Source organism: Muscardinus avellanarius, assembly GCF_963383645.1.
Source record: "Muscardinus avellanarius genome assembly, chromosome: 16".
Taxonomy (NCBI): Eukaryota; Metazoa; Chordata; class Mammalia; order Rodentia; family Gliridae; genus Muscardinus; species Muscardinus avellanarius.
The window spans coordinates 73,797,701-73,815,599 of NC_137802.1; the positions used below are offsets into that span (position 1 = coordinate 73,797,701).

The 17,899-nt window shown below is 55.3% G+C and overlaps 1 protein-coding gene across 1 annotated transcript; it reads right to left on the minus strand.

Moving 5' to 3' along the window:
* Positions 1 to 227: 227 nt before the first annotated feature.
* ALYREF (Aly/REF export factor) lies at positions 228 to 17,613 on the minus strand (the record flags this gene model as incomplete). Its single annotated transcript, XM_080713346.1, has 9 exons — positions 228 to 427; positions 499 to 562; positions 637 to 713; positions 898 to 1,198; positions 14,660 to 14,834; positions 14,934 to 14,997; positions 15,588 to 15,735; positions 17,161 to 17,292; positions 17,377 to 17,613. The coding sequence occupies 9 exons, from the start codon at positions 17,611 to 17,613 to the stop codon at positions 228 to 230; spliced, it is 1,398 nt and encodes a 465-aa protein (XP_080569472.1).
* Positions 17,614 to 17,899: the final 286 nt, after the last annotated feature.

Here is a 17,899-nt window from a genome sequence, read left to right on the forward strand (position 1 = left end):
ACGGAGGGCTGGAGGCCTGCGCGAGCCCCCCCACTGCACAGGCAGAAGCAGCAATGTGACACTGGAGACCACGGGGGCCTGCGGGGGGAGGGAGGGGAGGCGGAGGAACTTCCCCAAGTGGGCCAGGTGGGAAGGCAGGGGAGGGCCCTCAGCACTTTGGTTGGGTGGGGAGGGGTGGGGTGGGACGTTTCTGTCTGTCCATCTGCCCTGCCGCCTCCGGGCTGGGCTCAGTCCTTCCACTCCTTCTTGATGGTGAGATTCCACTCCCAGGACAGATGGTCGGTCTTGTCGTCGTCTGTGAAGCGGGACTTGATGTTGTAGCTGCCCCGGGCCAGCATGCCCTTGGGTGCTTCCTCCATGGGGGTCAGGAACTCATACTCCTCTGCCCGGGGCCCGTAGCTCCCCACCATGTAGTCAGTCTTGTCAACTGCAAAGGAAGGGCCTGGTCACAGGTGCCCACCCCTCCGGGGAAGGCCACAGCCCCACCCGGCCACTCACTCTTGACGCCTTTCCTGTACGTGTGCTGGATGTACTTCATTCCTGACACGATCTCTCTGTTCACCTGGAAGGACCCGGAGGCAAGGTCAGCCAGGACCCCAGCCCCTCTCCCAGTGGCTCCCCAAAGCGCAGGCTTACCCGGAAGGAGATTTTTATCCGGTATTCCACACCCTCCTTCAGCACAAAAGACTGCTTCTTGAAGCTCTCCAGATCGCCTAGTCGGGGAGGAAGCTCATCAGGCTGACTCTCCTCCCCTCTGCACTCCCCCAGCCCTTTCCCCTGCATAAAGCAAAGCCTCCGCGAGCACCCGGCTGCACTCCCTAGCTGCCCCGCCAGAGGGCGCAGGCGCTGCGCAGCAGGGTGCCAGGCAAGGCCTCCAGGGACCACGCAGGCACCCACCTGTCAGGTCCAGCTCCAGGGGGCCCGGGGCAGTGCTGCACACCAGGGTCAGGCGGGTCACGATGACGTTGGGGACGCTGGGGTCCGCGGAGACGGCCACCCGACCCAGCAGCGCCTCCTTGTACTTGCGCAGGCTTTCATCATCCTTGTCCAGCTCCTGGATCTCCTGGATGCTCTTCTGGGCCGGGGGCTTGTAGTTGACGGAGTGCTCATCCTCCTCATTCTCTGCTGCAATCTGGGCCAGCTGCTCAGCCGTGGGTTCCTGCTCAGCCATGCTCACCTGTAGCTGGGTCCCGGACACCTGTGGGCGGGCGGGGCCGTGACAGCCTGGATAGGACCGGGGCCACTGTGCAGGAGCCAGAAGAGGTGCACCTCCCGAGCAGGACAGCAGTGGGGCGAGCTCCGGAGGCACACTGGTCACGTGCCAGCGCCCACCATGGGGGCCCTCTGGGAGTCTGAGAAGGCAGCACCCCAGGAATGAGGTGTAGGCACTGACTAGAAATGGAGCCTGTTTCTCAGGGGCCTAACCCTATGCCCAGCCGCACCCCACCCGGAAGGCCGATTCTACATGCCCGGTCTCCTGCTGCTTGGCTCAGGCCCTCCCCCAAGGGACCCTCCTGGGTCGTGCGCCCGCCCCAGCCACCTGCAGGCGAGGTTCTGCTCGGGCCTGTCACGTCTCCCATGCCATGCCAAGTCTGTCTAAATGCCCACAGGGGCTCAAAGAGCTGCGAGATTTTGGCGGCGCGGGGAGGGCCTGTGGCTACAATCTGGGGGCCGCTGTAGTGATTCGGCTTTCCGAGATCTCCCTCCGGCAGGCACGCGCCGCGGAGGCCCGGGCCCTTCCGCTGGGCGGCTGCCCCGCGCCCCGGACCGCACGGAGCCCGGAGCCCACTCGGTCCCTCGGGGCGGCGGCGGCCCGGCCGCGCCTCCCACCGCGGGCCCGAGGCCGGGGGCGGCCGCCCGCTGGGGTCCGCGCCCTGGCGCCCCGCCCGCGGCGGCCTCAGCATCCCTGGGCGCGGCCGCGCCGGGCGGGGCGGGGCGGGGCGGGCGCCCACCGCGGACCGCCCCGGCGAGCCCCGGCCCCGGCCCCCGCCCGGGGAGAGGCGCCGCTCGCGGCTCGGGCGCGGCCCGCCGGCCCCCGCCCGCCCGCCGGAGCCGCCCGGCCCCGCGCGGCGGCACAAAGGCGGCCCCTCCCCTCGCCGCGCGCGGCCACTCACCGGAGCTCGACCGCCCGCTCGCGCCCTCCCGCACCGAGTGACGAACGTCGTCGGCCGCCCGCCGCCCGGACGGCGACTTCCGGGGTCACGCGACTTCCGCCCGGGCGGGGCGGGCCGGCGCATGCGCGGCGCCATCTTGCGCGGCCTCGTGGGCGCGCCCCGCGGCGGGCGCCCGCCCGAGCCTCGGGCTGCGTGTGCGGGGCGCCCAGGGGAGCCCCGGAGCTCGACCCTGCCGCCCAGGGGAGAGGCGGCCTTGTGTGCCTGGTGCCGAGCTGCACCCTCGGCCCGCGCGCGCCCCTCCTCCGAGCCACACCTCCAGGCCGGTTGTTTTTTGCGGGTCTGGGGCTGGAACCCAGGGGCATTCGGCCTCCGAGCTACAGCCCCTGCCCTATTTTTTATTCGTTGTTTTGAGACAGGGTGTGAGTTGCAGAGGGCCTCACTAAGTAGCTGAGGCTGTCCGCGAACCGCGATCCTCCGGCCCAGCCTCCCGGGGCACGCCACCACGCCCGGCCCAGGCCGGTTTTATATTTGGAAAACAGGGTTTCACTAAGTGGCCAGCCTCCCTAAACTGCCGAGCCTGGCCTCGAACCCGGATTCTGCTGTCTCGGCCCCCCAAGTAACGGGTTACAAGCGTGCGCCACCGCCTGGCTTCCTCAGCCCTTGATGTGTTTTGAGTCAGGCTTGAAACTTGCAGTCCTCCCGCATCCGTCTCCCAAATCCTGGGATTCCTGGTGTATTCCACCAAACGCTGCTGAACAGGCTACTTTCATAGGCCAAATGCTACTTTAAAAAGTATTAATCGAAGTTTCAGGTATATCCGTTAGTAGCCAATTGCTGGAACTTTGACCAGCTCCCAATGACCAACACGTACGTCTCACGCGGTGCCGAGCGCAGGAACAGCAGGCTGGGTCTTCTCCGGGGCCCATTATGGCCGCCACGGGAGGGTCTGGTTCCTGCGGTAGGGCACCAGACGGCACAGCAGCCGCTCCCTCAGGAGGAAGGCCCAGACTTCCTTCCCTGCTCCAGATCCTCCCTGCCGTGACAAACCATTCCAGAACCAGTGGACTCGTTTTTGTCTGGTAGGGGAGGGACGAAGCCCAGGGTGCTCTACCACGCTGCTGTGTCCCCAGTCCTTTTTATTTTTGACTTTGAGACGTCTCAATTGCCCAGGCAGGTCTGGGACTTGCAACTCCTGCCTCAGCCTCCTCTGGAATAGCTGGGGCTGCAAGCATGTGCACCGCATCAGGGTTGCCGTTTATGAAAGAGATACCTGCTATACAACCAAAACAACTTAAAAATCCATTGGTATTTTTCTTGATTAATATTGTGAAAAAAATTTTTTTTTTTCGGTACTAGGGATGGAATCCTGGGGCATTCTACCTCCGAGCCACATCCCCAGTCCTATTATTTATTTATTTATTTATTTATTTATTTATTTATTTATTTATTTATTTATGGTACTGGGGTTCCTGGAAGCTCTTCTACTTCCGGGCTACACTCCCAGACCTATTTTATATTTTTGAAACAGGGTCTCACGCCAGCGGGGCTTCAAACCTGTGCGATCCTCCTGTCTCCACCTCCCAAGCGCGGGGATTACAAGCGTGCGCCACCATGCCTGGCCGCTTATTATTTATTTTAAAACAGGGTCTCGCTGAGTTGCAAAGGGCCTAAGTAGCTGAGGCTGTCTGCAAACCACAATCCTCCTGTCTCAGCCTCCCAGTGCTGGGATTACAAGCGTGGGCCACCACGCCTGGCTTTTTTTGGGGGGAAGGGTGGTAACTGGAAATTGAACCGAGGAGCATTTTTCCACTTCCAAACTACATGATTTTCCAACAGGGTCCTCCTAAATTGCTGTTTTTTTTTTTTTAATTATGGAGATTAGCTGCCAGGCATGGAGGAGGGTTGCAGGGTTCAAGAACAGCCTCAGCAAGCAGACCTTGTTTCAAAATAAAAATAAGAAACTGGGTGTGGTGGTGCCCGCTCCTAATCCCAGTACTTGGGAGGCTGAGGCAGGAGGATCATAGGTTCCCAGCCAGCCTCAGCTACTTAGGACCTCCACAACTTAGTGAGACCTGTTTCACAATAAAGAATAAAAAATAGGGCAGGGGCTATAGCTCAGAGGTAGATGCCCCTAGGTTCCATCCCCAGTACCGCAATCAATCAATCAATCAATCAATCAATCAAAGATAGGGCTGGAAGTATAGATAGGAGGTTGAGTGTTGTAGGATTCAATCTCCAGTACCATCAAAAAATGAAAAAATAATAAAAATTTGAGGCTGGCCTTGAACTTGCTATTCTGTAGTCCTGTCTCATACTTTCAAGTACTGTGACTATAAGAAGGGTTTTCCCCAGAACCAGCTTTTTCACTATTTTTTATTTGAATCAGAGTTCTTTTAAATTCCAGATCTGAGGGTGTAGTTCAGTGGTAGAGCCCTTGCTTACAAGGCACAAAGCCCTGGATTCTACCCCAAAACAGCAAAACAAAACAAAAAGAACATATAAAGCCAAGTGTGAGGGCACACACTTGTAATCCCAGAACTCGGGAGGCTGAGACAGGAAGATCACAGATTCAAGAACAGTCTCCCCAAGTTAGTGAGGCCCTCAGCAACTTAGTGAGACCCTGCCTCAAAATACAAAATAAATAAAACACAGCTGGGATGTAGCTCAGAGGTAGAATGCCTCTGGGTCCACCTCCATAAAAAAAAAAAAAAAAAAAAAAAAAACACCGCCAAGTAGGTGGGTGTAATAGCACAAGTTTGTAATCCCATTACTTGGGAGCCTGAGACAGGAGGATTGCTCAGGTTCAAAGCCAGCCTCTGCTACTTAGTAAGGCTCTCTCAGCAACTTAGTGAGACCCTGTTTCTGAATAAAGCTCAGAGGTAGAACGCCTCTGGGTTCCATCACCAGTACCAAAAAAGAAAGAAAGAAAAGAAAAAAATAAAGCTGGGAATGGTGGCACAAGCCTGTAATCCTAGTACCTGGGAGGCTGAGACAGACAGGATTGCAGGTTCAAGGCCAGCCTCAGCAATTTAGCAAGGCCTTCAGTAATTCCTCGAGACTGTTTCAAAATAAAAAATAAAATCAGCCAGGCATGGGACACACACCTGTAATCCCCGCGGTCAGGAGGCTGAGACAGGAGGATCGCGCAGGTTCATAGCCAGCCGCGTGCGCTGGCTTAGGAGACCCTGTTTCCAAATTTTTAAAAAAATGTAAAAATAGGTCTGGGAGTGTAGCCCGGAGGTAGAAGGGCTTCCAGGAACCCCAGTACCACCAAAAAAAACCAAAAACCAAACAAACAAACAAAAAAACAAAGCCAGCCTCAGCTGCTTAGTGAGGCTCTCAGGAATTTAGTGAGACCCTATTTCCAAATAAGCTATTAAAAAAATAGGTCTGAAGCCGGGCGTGGTGGCGCACGCTTGTAATCCCAGCATTTGGGAGGCGGAGACAGGAGGATCTTGGTTCACAGACAGCCTCAGCTACTTAGCGAGGCCCTTTGCACTCAGTGAGACCCAGTTTCAAAACTAAAAAGACTAAAAAATAGGGCTGGACGTGTAGCTTGGGGTCCATCCCCAGTACCACACACACAAATAAAATAAAACCAGGTATGGTGGCGCAATCCTGTAATCCCAGTAACATGGGAGGCTGAGATAGGAGGATCACAGGTGTGAGGACAGCCTTAGAAACGCAGTGAGGCTCTCAGCAACCTAGCAAGACCGTTTCAAAATAATAAAACAGGCTGGGTGTGGTTGGCACACACTTGTAATCCCGGTACTTGGAAACCGAGATAAGAGGAGCTCCGGCTCACAACAGCCTCAACTACATACCAGACCTCTCATCAACCTGGTGAAATAGCTTCAAAGTAAAAAAAAATAGATAAAATAGAGCTAGGGGTGTATCTCAACCCAGGTAAAATGCCCCTGGGTTGAATCCCCAGTACCCAAAATCAAGAATAAACAAAATAGAGCTGGGGGTGGAGCTCAGAGGTAGAATGCCCCTGGGCTCAATCTCCAATACCATAAAAATAAATTAGATAAAACAGAGCCAGTTTAGCTCAGAAGCAGACTGCCTCTGTGTTCAACCTCCAGTCCTCCCCCAGGAAAAATCAGCTACCCTATGAGCCAGCAATTCTGAAAGAGAAATAAAAACACAAAAATGTGTACATAAACACTCAGTTTTGCCAGGTGTGCGGCCTACACCTATAATCACAGTACTTGGGAGGCTGAGACAGTAGAATCCCAGATTCCCAGCCAATCTCAGCAATTTAGGTTCTCTGCAACTTAGTGAGACCTTGTTTCAAAATAAAGATTAAAAAAATAGGAGCCGGGCATGGCAGCACAGGCCTGTAATCCCAGCATTCGGGAGGCTGAGACCGGAGGATCACGGTTCTCAGACAACCTCAGCTACTTAGTGAGGCCCTCTGCAACTCAGTGAGACCCGGCTTCAAAATAAAGAATAAAAAGATTAGGGCAGGGGGTGTAGCTCGGAGGTCGAATGCCCCTGGGTTCCATCCCAGACCTGCAAAAATAAATAAACAAATAAATATAAAAATTTTAAAAATAAAAAAATTGGGCTGGGGGTATAGCTTAGAGGTAAAATGTGGCTGGGTTCCATCCCCAGTACCAGAAAAAAAAAAAGTGCCAGGAGTAGTGACGCATGTGCGTGCTTATAATCTCAGTACTTGGGAGGCTGAGCCAGGTGGAGCACAGGTTCGAAGCCAGCCTTAGCAATGTTATGAGACTCTCAGCAACTCAGCAAGACCGTGTCCAAATAAAATAGGTCTCGAGGTAAGTCCGCAGTTCCATCCCCGATATCCCACACACAGAGACCGCCAGATACAAACACTGTATGAGTCCATTCACACAAAATGTCCAGAACAGGCAAATCCACAGAGTAATTACTAAGGACTCGGGGACAGCGGAATGGCGGTGCCGGCTAGGGGGTGAGAGAATGTTCTGGAATGTGGTAGGGTGGTGGACTTTAGGTCTGTAGATTCAGGGAAACCGGCTGCACTGCAGCCTTCAGTGGCTGTGCTTCATGGGACATAACTGCGGCAGCCAAGGAGCACAAGGCTTCCCTTGGGGCGTGCGGGCTTTAACTAGAGCATCAGGGTTTTGCTGGGTTAGGAGACAGCCAGGGAATCTTAGGGAGACCCTCTCAAAATTAAAGGGCCGAAGCGGGCGTGGTGGCGCACCCTTGCCATCCCAGCATTCGGGAGGGTGAGACCGGAGGATCGCGGTTCGCGGACAGCCTCAGCTACTTAGTGAGGCCCTCTGCGACTTAGTGAGACCCGGTTTCAAAATACAGAATAAAAAATAGGGCAGGGGGTGTAACTTGGAGTTCAAATGCCCCTGAGTTCTGTTCCCAGACACACAAAAAATAAAAATAAAGGGCCGGAATCTGGGTATGGCAGTGTATATGTATAATCCCAGTATTGGGAGGTTGAGTTAGGATCACAGGTTCAAGGTCAGCCTCAGCAACTTAGTGAAGTCCTCAACAAATAATAAATAAATAAATAAAGGGGTTAGGGCCATAGCTCAGTGGTGGGCTGCATACCCAGCATGCAGAGCCCCTGGGCGAGCAGCTATTGGCCCAGCTCTGCCCGCCTCTCCTCTCCCCATTGTCTCTTCACAAGGCTCTGGCTTGAAGGTCATCTGTCACACCTTCAGCCTGAACCTTTCATTTGTCATTCTCTCTGCCAATCAAGCTTTCCCCCCAGTGTCCATGTGGCTTCCCCTCACCAACAGACCCAGGAGCAGTGGACTCTGTCCTACTCTCATGCAGTAATGGTCTCCCATCTGAAGTCCAGGGCTTCACTGTCCCATTAGTTCAGGCCAGGGGTGGACAAGTGGTAGAGCGCTCGCCTGGCATAGATCAGGCCAAGGTTCAAATCCAAAATCAAGGAAGAACGGACTAGAGCCATGAAGGCAGAGGGACTAGAGCCATGAAGGCAGATGGACTGGAGCCATGAAGGCAGATGGACTAGAGCCATGAAGACAGATGGACAAGAGTCATGAAGGCAGATAGACTAGAGGCATGAATGAAGACGGACTAGAGCCATGAATCAGAGGGACGAGAGCCATGAAGGCAGAAGGACTGGAGCCATGAAGGCAGAAGGACTGGAGCCATGAAGGCAGATGGACAAGAGCCATGAAGGCAGAAGGACTGGAGCCATGAAGGCAGAGGGACTAGAGCCATGAAGGCAGATGGACGAGAGCCATGAAGACAGATGGACGAGAGCCATGAAGGCAGATGGACGAGAGCCATGAAGGCAGATGGACGAGAGCCATGAAGGCAGATGGACGAGAGCCATGAAGGCAGAGGGACTAGAGCCATGAAGATGGACTACAGCCATGAAGGCAGATGGACGAGAGCCATGAAGGCAGAGGGACTAGAGCCATGAAGACAGATGGACTAGAGCCATGAAGGCAGATGGACAAGAGCCATGAATGAAGACGGACTAGAGCCATGAATCAGAGGGACGAGAGCCATGAAGGCAGAAGGACTGGAGCCATGAAGGTAGAGGGACTAGAGCCATGAAGACAGATGGACAAGAGTCATGAAGGCAGAAGGACTAGAGCCATGAAGGCAGATGGACAAGAGTCATGAAGGCTGATGGACTAGAGCCATGAAGACAGATGGACTAGAGCCATGAAGGCAGAAGGACTGGAGCCATGAAGGCAGATGGACTAGAGCCATGAAGGCAGAAGGACTGGAGCCATGAAGGCAGATGGACTAGAGCCATGAAGGCAGAGGGACGAGAGCCATGAAGGCAGATGGACGAGAGCCATGAAGGCAGAAGGACTGGAGCCATGAAGGCAGATGGACTAGAGCCATGAAGGCAGAGGGACGAGAGCCATGAAGGCAGATGGACGAGAGCCATATAGGCAGGTGGACGAGAGCCATGAAGGCAGAGGGACAGAAGCTATGAAGGCAGAGATGGTATGTTTTGTTCAGGGCTATTCTCTCTGGTGCCTTAAAATGGTGCTCACATTTTTTTTCACTGAGTAAATAAGCTTCATTCTCTTTAAACTCTAAAATAAAAGATTACATCAGTAGATTCTTGAGACGGTAAGAGAGTACTTAGAATATTAAATAGAACACAAGTCACGGGCCAGGCATTCCATAAACGTGGCAACTATGCAGTCTATAACAGAGAACAGGCCTTTTTAGTACTAGGGATTGAACCCATGAACATTCTAACTGCAAACTCTACCCCCAGGCCTGTATTTTTTTTTAATTTTTTATATGGTGTTACCTGGGTTCCTGGAAACCCTTCTACCTCCAGGCTACACTCCCAGACACCTACTTTTTATATATATTTTTAAATTTGGAAACAGAGTCTCTTAAGGCAGGAAGGCTGGCTTCAAACCTGGGAGATACTCCTGTCTCCACCTCCTAGAACGGGGATTACAAGTGTGTGCCACCATGCCCGGCCCTATATTCTTATTTTGAAACAGTTTCTAAGTTGCAGAGATCAGCCTTGAACCTGGGACCCTCCTCTCTCTGCTTCCCAAGTACTGGGATATCAGGTATGCACCACTGCCCTGGCTCCTTTGTGTAAATCCTACATTAAACCACTAGCTAAAAGTTAAGACAAAACATTTGTTTTTGTACTGGGGATTGAACCCAGGGGTATATTCTACCTCAGCTCTACCACTAGTCCTGGTTTATTTTTTTTATTTTTTATTTTTTGCGGGTCTGGGGATGGAACCCAGGGGCATTCGACCTCCGAGCCACACCCCCTGCCCTATTTTTTATTCTTTATTTTGAAACCGGGTCTCACTGAGTTGCAGAGGGCCTCACCAAGTAGCTGAGGCTGTCCGCGAACCGCGATCCTCCAGGTCTCAGCCTCCCGAATGCTGGGATTACAAGCGTGCGCCACCACGCCCGGCCTTTTTTTTTAATTTTTGCCGGGTGTGGTGGCACACATTTGTAATCCCTGTGCTTGGGAGGCGGAGACCGGAGGATCACGCTGGCTTAAAGAGATCCTGTTTCCAAAAATAAAAATGTTTAAAAAAAATTTTTGTTTTCTTTTTTTTGTGGTGGTGGGGATTGAACCCAGGGCATTCTACCTCTGAGCTACATCTTCAGTCCTACTTTTTATTCTTTACTTTGTATTTGCAGTCCTGGGTATGGAACTCGGGCATTCTACCTCTGAGCTACAACCCCAGCCATATTTTTTTTTTTTTACCAGGTCTGGGGATAGAACCCAGGGACATTCGACCTCTAAGCTATACCCTCTGTCCTATTTTTATTCTTTTTTTTGGCAATACTGAGGCTGAAATTCAAGTGCATTCTACCTCCAAGCTACGCCCCCAGCCCTATTTTTTATTCTTTTTTTTGAAACAGGGTCTCAATGAGTTGCAGAGTCTCACTAAGTAGTAGCTGAGGCTGTTCATGAACTGTGATCCTCTTGTCTCAGCCTCCTAAATGCTAGGTTTACAAGTGTGTGACATCACACCCAGCTTTTTTTTTTTTTTTTTTTTGTGGTACTGGGGTTCCTGGAAGCCCTTCTACCTCTGGGCTACACTCCCAGATCGATTTTATATTTTTTATGTGGAAATAGGGTCTCTTAAACCAGCGAGATCCTCCTGTCTCCGCCTCCCAAGCATGGGGATTACAAGCGTGCGCCACCACGCCCAGGTACTTTTTAAAATTTTGAAAAAGGGTCTAAGTTGCCGAGGCTGGCCAGGAGCCTGCAGTCCTTGTTTCAGCCTCCCCAGTACTGGGATCACAAACCTGCGCAAAGTCCGGCTACGTTTTTGGTTGAAACAGGGTCTCGCTAGGTTGAGTCTTGCTGTAAATTGCTGAGGCTGGCTTTGGACCTGCAATCCTGCCTCAGCCTCCTAATCCTGGGATTACAGGGACGCACCACCCAGAACCAGCTAAAATTGTACTGATTTACAGGACCTGTTGCCAGGTATAGACACAGCAACAGAGCAGGATTATGCTGGTGTCCGAGTGCCATAACAAGCCACTGAATCCAAGACCTGAGGTCATGTTAAGTGTAGCAGGATCCCCAAAGGGAAGCAAACTGCTCCCTCCTCCAGAGGATGGTGGGTCTTTGCTTTCCTCTACAAGTCTGCACCCAAAGGCCACATCCAGCCACCTCAGTCTAAAGGCAGGTCACTGAGCTAACCTTGCGAGAGCTGCACTCCTGCGGACATGCAGCCTATTCTCCCGAGCTGGCTGTTCCTTCCCAAAGCACATTTGAAAGCCCCGGAGCCTTGCTATGGCCATGCTTGCTTCAGTCACGCGCCTGCTCTGGGGCCAGTCACTGGCTGCGAACGGGCCTCCCCAGGTGCCTATGGGCTCTGGCAGCTCCTGGTGTGAGCGGGAACATAAAGGACAAAGGCGAGCAAAACAGTCTCATTCCATCTTGTCACTCAGTCCAGGGTCACCGAGCCCACCCCATACTCCTCCACGTAGAAAGCCTCGGCAGCACTGGGCGTGGTGGCACATGCCTGTAATCCCAGCATTTGAGGGGGAGACAGGACCATGGTTTGCAGCCAGCCTCAGCTACTTCGTGAGGCCTTGGCAACTCAGTGAGACCCTGTTGCCAAATAAATTAAAAAATAGAGCTGGGGGTGTAGCTCAAAGGTAGAATGCCCCTGGTTTCCATCCCCAGTACTTAAAAAAAAAAAAATCAGGGCTGGGCTGGGGTGTTGCTCAGAGGTAGAATGTCCCTGGGCTCAATCCCTAGTGTCAAAACAAAACAAACCCTCTGGTACCAAATACATAAAGCCCAGGCACTGCGCTCCAGATGGCCTGGTCTGGCATGATTCACCCTTGTTCCCACCTGTCACCTGTGAAGTAGTCTTCTTTCCTCAGAAACATCTCACACTCAACAGTTCCTTCACCCAGCACAGTTAAGGCCTCCCCGCTCCACAATGTCGGCGGAGGTTTGCTGCAATGAAGAGGTATGGTCTGCTCTTCTTACCACCCACAGGGGTCCTAGTGCCGCCAAGGCTGGTCCCAGCACACTAGTTACAAAAGGCTGGTCCTGTCGGGCGTGGTGGCGCACACTTGTAATCCCTGCGCTTGGGAGGCTGAGACAGGAGGATCCCACAGGTTCGAAGCCAGCCTCCGCTGGCTTAAGAGACCCTGTTTCCAAGTAAAATATAAAATAGGTCTGGGAGTGTAAACCCGGAGGTAGAAGGCCCCTGGGTTCCATCCCCAGTACCACACACAAAAAAATAAACAAAGGCTGGTCCTGCTACTCCCCAGCCCCTACCTTCCCAATAGAGCTGGTGCCAGGGACAAATGCCAGCCCCACTTGTGGCATCTTCCACCCCCCCAGCCACATGCCCACTTCGGTCGTGCCTGCCTGCCAACACTGCCAAGCCTGAAGCTGTTCAGCTCAGAGCAGGGCTCTGCAGATGCCTGGCTGTCCCCACCCAGCCTCGGGGTCACGCTGAGCTCTCGGCACTTGCAGCCCGCTCCTTTTGTGTGATGCTGGGAATTGAAACTCGGGGCTACCTGAGCTACACCCCAGCCCTATTTTGTTTTCTAATTTGGAAACAGGGTTAAGTTACTGAAGCTGGTTTTGAACTTGTGCGATCCTGTCTCAGCCTCCTGAGTACTGGGATTACAGGTGTGTGCCACCACGCCCCACTTCAGCCTGCTCTCCTGGACTTTCTGTCCACCGATGCCCACCTACCCCTCCATGGCCACACATCATACTGAGTCCTTCCCTCCCAAGTGCCATGGCCCCCAAACCCTGACCACTCATCCCCACCACACCAGTGGTGCATTCCCTCACTAGCACCCCGGCCGCGAAGGAGCAGGCGGAGGATTGCTCCAGCACTCAGCTGGGGAGGGGCGCCCAGGGCAGCATGACTCCTGCTGCACAACTGACCTTCGTCAATGTCCATCTCCCTGCCACAGCAGCTGAAGCCAGACACTTGGTGATCCTCCCCTGGGGGACTGGGCTCCAAGAGCCAAGACCAGTCACCCGCTGCAGCTGTCTGTAGGGTGGCCCTGCCTGGCACAGAACAGGCTGCTCAGGTGGCAGCCGCTGTAATGGAGCTCAAGGGCCACCCTGGCACACATCCCTCAAAACGGGCGTCAAGGGCCGTGAGTGATCCGCTCTCAGGCCTCTCCTCACTGCACTCACCCACCGTCCTCCCAGCAAGACACGGGACAGAGCCCAGGCGCACCACCCCCCGCCTCCCTGCTTTCAGAGTTCTGCCATCAACCCAGCTCCTAGGCTTTCCGCTCTCCCTCTTGACTGGATCCCCTCAGCCTCCTCTGCCCTTCCACCAGACACAGCTCTCCTCATCCAGACCCAGACATCTGAGCATGGAAATATCCAAAGACCGCACGCGCCAGGCGTGGTGGCGCACATTAGTAATCCTAGTACTTGGGAGGCTGAGACAGGAGGATTGCAGGCTCACAGCCAGCCTCAGCTACTGAGGCTCCCCACAACAGACCCTGCTTCAAAATAAATAGGATTGGGGATGGTGCCTGGAGATAGAATGCTACTGGGTTCAATCCCTAGTCCACAAAAAGAAAAAAAGAATAGAGTACACGTCCGTGCGCTGTCACACGCGCGGACTCCTCCAGACCGTTGCTCCTCGGCATCCCCTAAGCAATGGAGGACAACCATGTGCACAGCATTTACCTTCTCTCTGGTGTTCAGAAACACGAACACGTGCACAGGTTCTATGAAACAACTCGAGGGACTTGAACGCCCTTCGCTTGGTGTTCATGGGGGTCCTGAAGCCCACGTCGCCCACCCAAGGCCACGGAGGGCAGCGGTACACAGTTATGGGAGTACCCTTGCGCCTCAGTCCCCGTCAACAAAGACACACTGCTGGGTCAGAAATGCCAAGGAACCCAGCTTCTGGCAGTGTAAGAAGGGAAAGGAACAGCCCAGGAGCTTCCCGTCACGGGATGTCTCCCGACACCGCACACATGGCCTGCCACCCCCTCACCTCACGGTGCTCGCAGAGTGAACAGGCAGCTCTAGGCAGGGCCCGGCTGCTCTGTCCTCCCACCTACTGAGTCAGAGAGCAAGGAGTCAGGAGCACAGGGCAGGAGACAGCAAGGCCAGCGCGCCAGCCTGACGCCGGCCCTCCGGCCCTCCCGGGGGCGGAGGGCAGACCCTGGCTCCGGCCAGGGAGGGCCGCAGCAGCGGGATGCACCAAACAGTTACAGTTCTACACACAGTTCTATTTTATTATGGCAAAGGTGAAAACGCCACCTTCTCCACAACAGCAACCAGTAAAATTTATCCCAAAAATAACTCAGTACAAAACAGGTCTGTTTCAGAATTAAAAAAAAAGAAAAAGAAAAAAACCTTTACATCAGTTTTTAAATCCTATTTTAAAACATAAAAGGAACAAATCCGTCATTGGCCGCACAGCCCAGGTGCCACCCCCGCCCACAGGGGAGCATGGACGAGACGTCTGGGTCGCTCACGCACGCTCTGCCCGGCTGTTTAACTGGTGTCCATCTGAAAGGAAGGGAAGAGTGAGGTTCACTCAGGAGGGCCCGCCCTCTCTGGCTGGGTCAGCCCCAGGGGCTCACTGCTCGAGACTCACCCTCGCGTTATAGGCGTCCAGCTGTGCATCTAGCTCCTCCGCAGAGAGCTGCTGCTTCGAGTTCCTGCCGGTACCTCTGCCTCTTCCCCGGCTGCCTCCACGGGCCCCTCTCCGAGTGCCGCCGCCACCGAAACCTCCCGAACCACGGGTCCTAGTCATGCCGCCTCTGCTTAAGCTAGCAAGGAAAAGGGGACTTGTTGGCTACCTGGAAAGGCCTCCAGGGCACCGTGACCACACACCGCGAGCCTTCCCCGCCCCCGGCAGCTGAGCTCACCTCTGTGCAGGTCTCCGCTGTGTGTCGATCTGTGATGTGACGAGCTGGATGTTCATGGGGCGGCCTGTGGCAAAGAATACAAGAAGGCTCATCCCAGAGGCTCCGGGGCCCGCCCAGGGGCACCACACCCTGGTTTCCATGCAAGCTCTGCAAAGGGCCTTTGTGTGTCTCCAATGCCCCCAACAAGGGAAATGGCCTGGAGAGTCTGGTGGGAGAACAAAATGGCAACAACACCCCGCCAACACCTCCTCACTCCTTCTCAGGTCAGCTAGGTGGGCTGTTTGATCAGGTGTCCGGGGTGCTCATGGGTGGACAGGTGTGGGTGACCTGACGGAAGAAGAACAGGTACCTTTGTCTTTACGACTACAGCCCCGCACTCAGGTGTACTATGGCGGTTCTGAGAAGGCTTCACAGAAGTGAATCTTCCGGAAGGAGCTGAAGGAGGGGAGGGATGTAGCTTGCTGGATGGGGGTTCACAAGAGGTTGGTCCAGATGTGTGGGGCAGCATGAGAGGTGGCAGAATGGAAGAGAGAGACAAAGGGGCAAATGCAAAGTGTCCTCAGCCAGAGGGGCAACCCATATTCCTACAGGGACAGGTGCCAGCCCCAAACTCCACAAGCCCCACAGGCATCCTGGGCCCAGTGCCAAACTCACCATCCAAAGGGACACCGTTGTACTGTTTCATGGCCTTCAGGGCATCTGCTTTCCGCTCAAAGTGCACATCTGCGGTTCCTAAGCTTCGACCGGAGCGATCGTAGTGCACAGCCGCCTTCTTCAGTGTTCCAAATTCAGCAAAGAGTTCCTGTGAGCCGGAAAGGCGACGATTAGCAAAGCGCCTACAAAGTGTCTCCCTCAGAGGCCCAGGGCAGTTCCGGCAATGAGCGCTTTGGGGGTGCATCCCTGGCAGCCATCTACAAGGACAGAAACTGAGGCAGGGATGGCAGGAAAACAGCAGCTTCCAGGAGCAGATGGCCAGGAGGGCTCTTGTCCACGTGGGGACCTGACGTGTATACATCATGATGCAAGTAAAGGAAGTCGAAGGCCCTTGTACAGGACGTAAGTCACTGGTTTTCAACCACAGAAGTCTGACAACGCACCCAAGGAGTACTTGACGGAACGGCAGAGGCCAAGAGTGAGAGCAAGGAAAACCAACACAGTAGCCTGGCTTGAAGGGCCCATGGCTCCGGGAGCCCTGACCCCAGCCCCTCCCCGACAGCTTGGGCTCACCTTTCCCTCTCCTCCTACTCAAGCCCGCTGCAAAGTCTGAAGTCAACCCGCCAGGGAAACCGCCCTGACCCCAGGCAGGCTGGGAGTTGGAGAGGGAACCCAGAGAGTGGGGCTACTCTGGCCGCAGGCACACAGCGGGAAACAAAGTTCACCAGAAGCGGTTTCCAGTGGATGCCAGAAACCACCTCAAATAAATTTTGAGACACTGTGAGTGCTTACTGGCCTTGCTGCCCATCATGGCAAGGTCAGATGGCTGGGCTCTGAGAAATGGAACCCAGGGAGGCCCAGCACCATGACCAAGCCATCTTAGAGACTCATTCCCAAAGTTTCTTTTTTTGTGGTACTGGGGATGGAACCTAGGGACATTTTTACCTCCCACCTACAGCCCTAGCCCTATTTTATTCTCTTGTAATGAAAAAAAACAGGGCCTCACTAAGTTGCAAACCTGCAATCCTGTCTCCGCTTGCCAAGTACTGGGATTTAAAGTGTGCACCAGCACACACGGCCCAAAGTTGTTTTTTTGCGGGTCTGGTGATGGAACCAGGGGCATTCGACCTCCAAGCTACACCCCCCGCCCTATTTTTTATTCCTTATTTTGAAACAGAGTCTCACTAAGTTGCAGAGGGTCTAGCTAAGTATCCGAGGCTGTCTGCGAACGTGCACCTCCTGTCTAGGCCTCCCAAATGCTGGGAGCCCACCAATTACAAGCGTGCCCACCACGCCCGGCTCCCACACTTCTTTTTTTTAACCAGAAAAGAACTTTACTTATTCGGTAGCGTTGGGGGACCCCCCAAAAAAAAAAAAAAAGTAAAAAGGCTTTAACCAAAGACGGGTTTAAGAATCACCGACATGACCCGAGGAAGGGGGCAAGACATGATGCTCGAGGCAAAGAAAACACCCCGCTACCCTCCAGACCCGCTGCGTGCTTTGTCCACCGCCGGGGTCTGTGCAGCCGCCGGCGGGAAGGGGCGGCCGAGGGCGCGAGCCCGGGCGCTCGTACCTGAATGTCGGCGTCCGACACGCCGAAGTCCAGGTTGGACACCAGCAGCTTGCCGCCCGTCTCCACGCCGGCGCCGGCGCCGAAGCCGCTGTCGAAGAGGTCGTGCTGCCACTTGTCGGGGAGCTGCTTGGGCTGGGGGGAAGCCGCAAGGAGACGCGTGAGGCGCGCCCGGCCCGGCCCCGCCGCCGCCCGCCGCCGCCGCCCGCTCTCACTCACCCTGCTGTAGGGCGCCGGCCGGTTCCTGCCGCCGCCGCCCGCCGCGCCCCGGGCCAGGGCCGGCCGGTTCCGCATGGGCCCGCCGCCGCGATTCACCCGCGCGGCGGCCTGCGCGCCTCCGCCGCGGCCGCCCTGGGCGCCGGCCCTGCCGCGGCCCCGGCCCCCGCCGCGGCCGCCCCGCTGGCTCCGGTTCAGCTTGATGATGTCGTCCAGAGACATATCCATTTTGTCGGCCATGGCGGGCGCGGGATCGGGCCTCGGTCGAGCCCGCGCGTCAGCACGCCGCTGCGTCAGTTCCGGCGCGGCGCGGGGCCTTCCGGCGACGCCGCCGCGGAGCCGCCGCTGATTGGACGCCGGGCGCGCGGGGCGGGCAGGCGCGCGCGCACTGGGCTCGCGGCTCGGCGGGCGCTGCTCTGGAGGCGCCGGCCGCGGTGCGGTCGTTTTTATACCTTCCCGCGCGGACGCCGGCGCCGCCAACGGAAGGGCGGGGCGGCACGTGATGAGGGCGGGGCGGGCGGAGGGG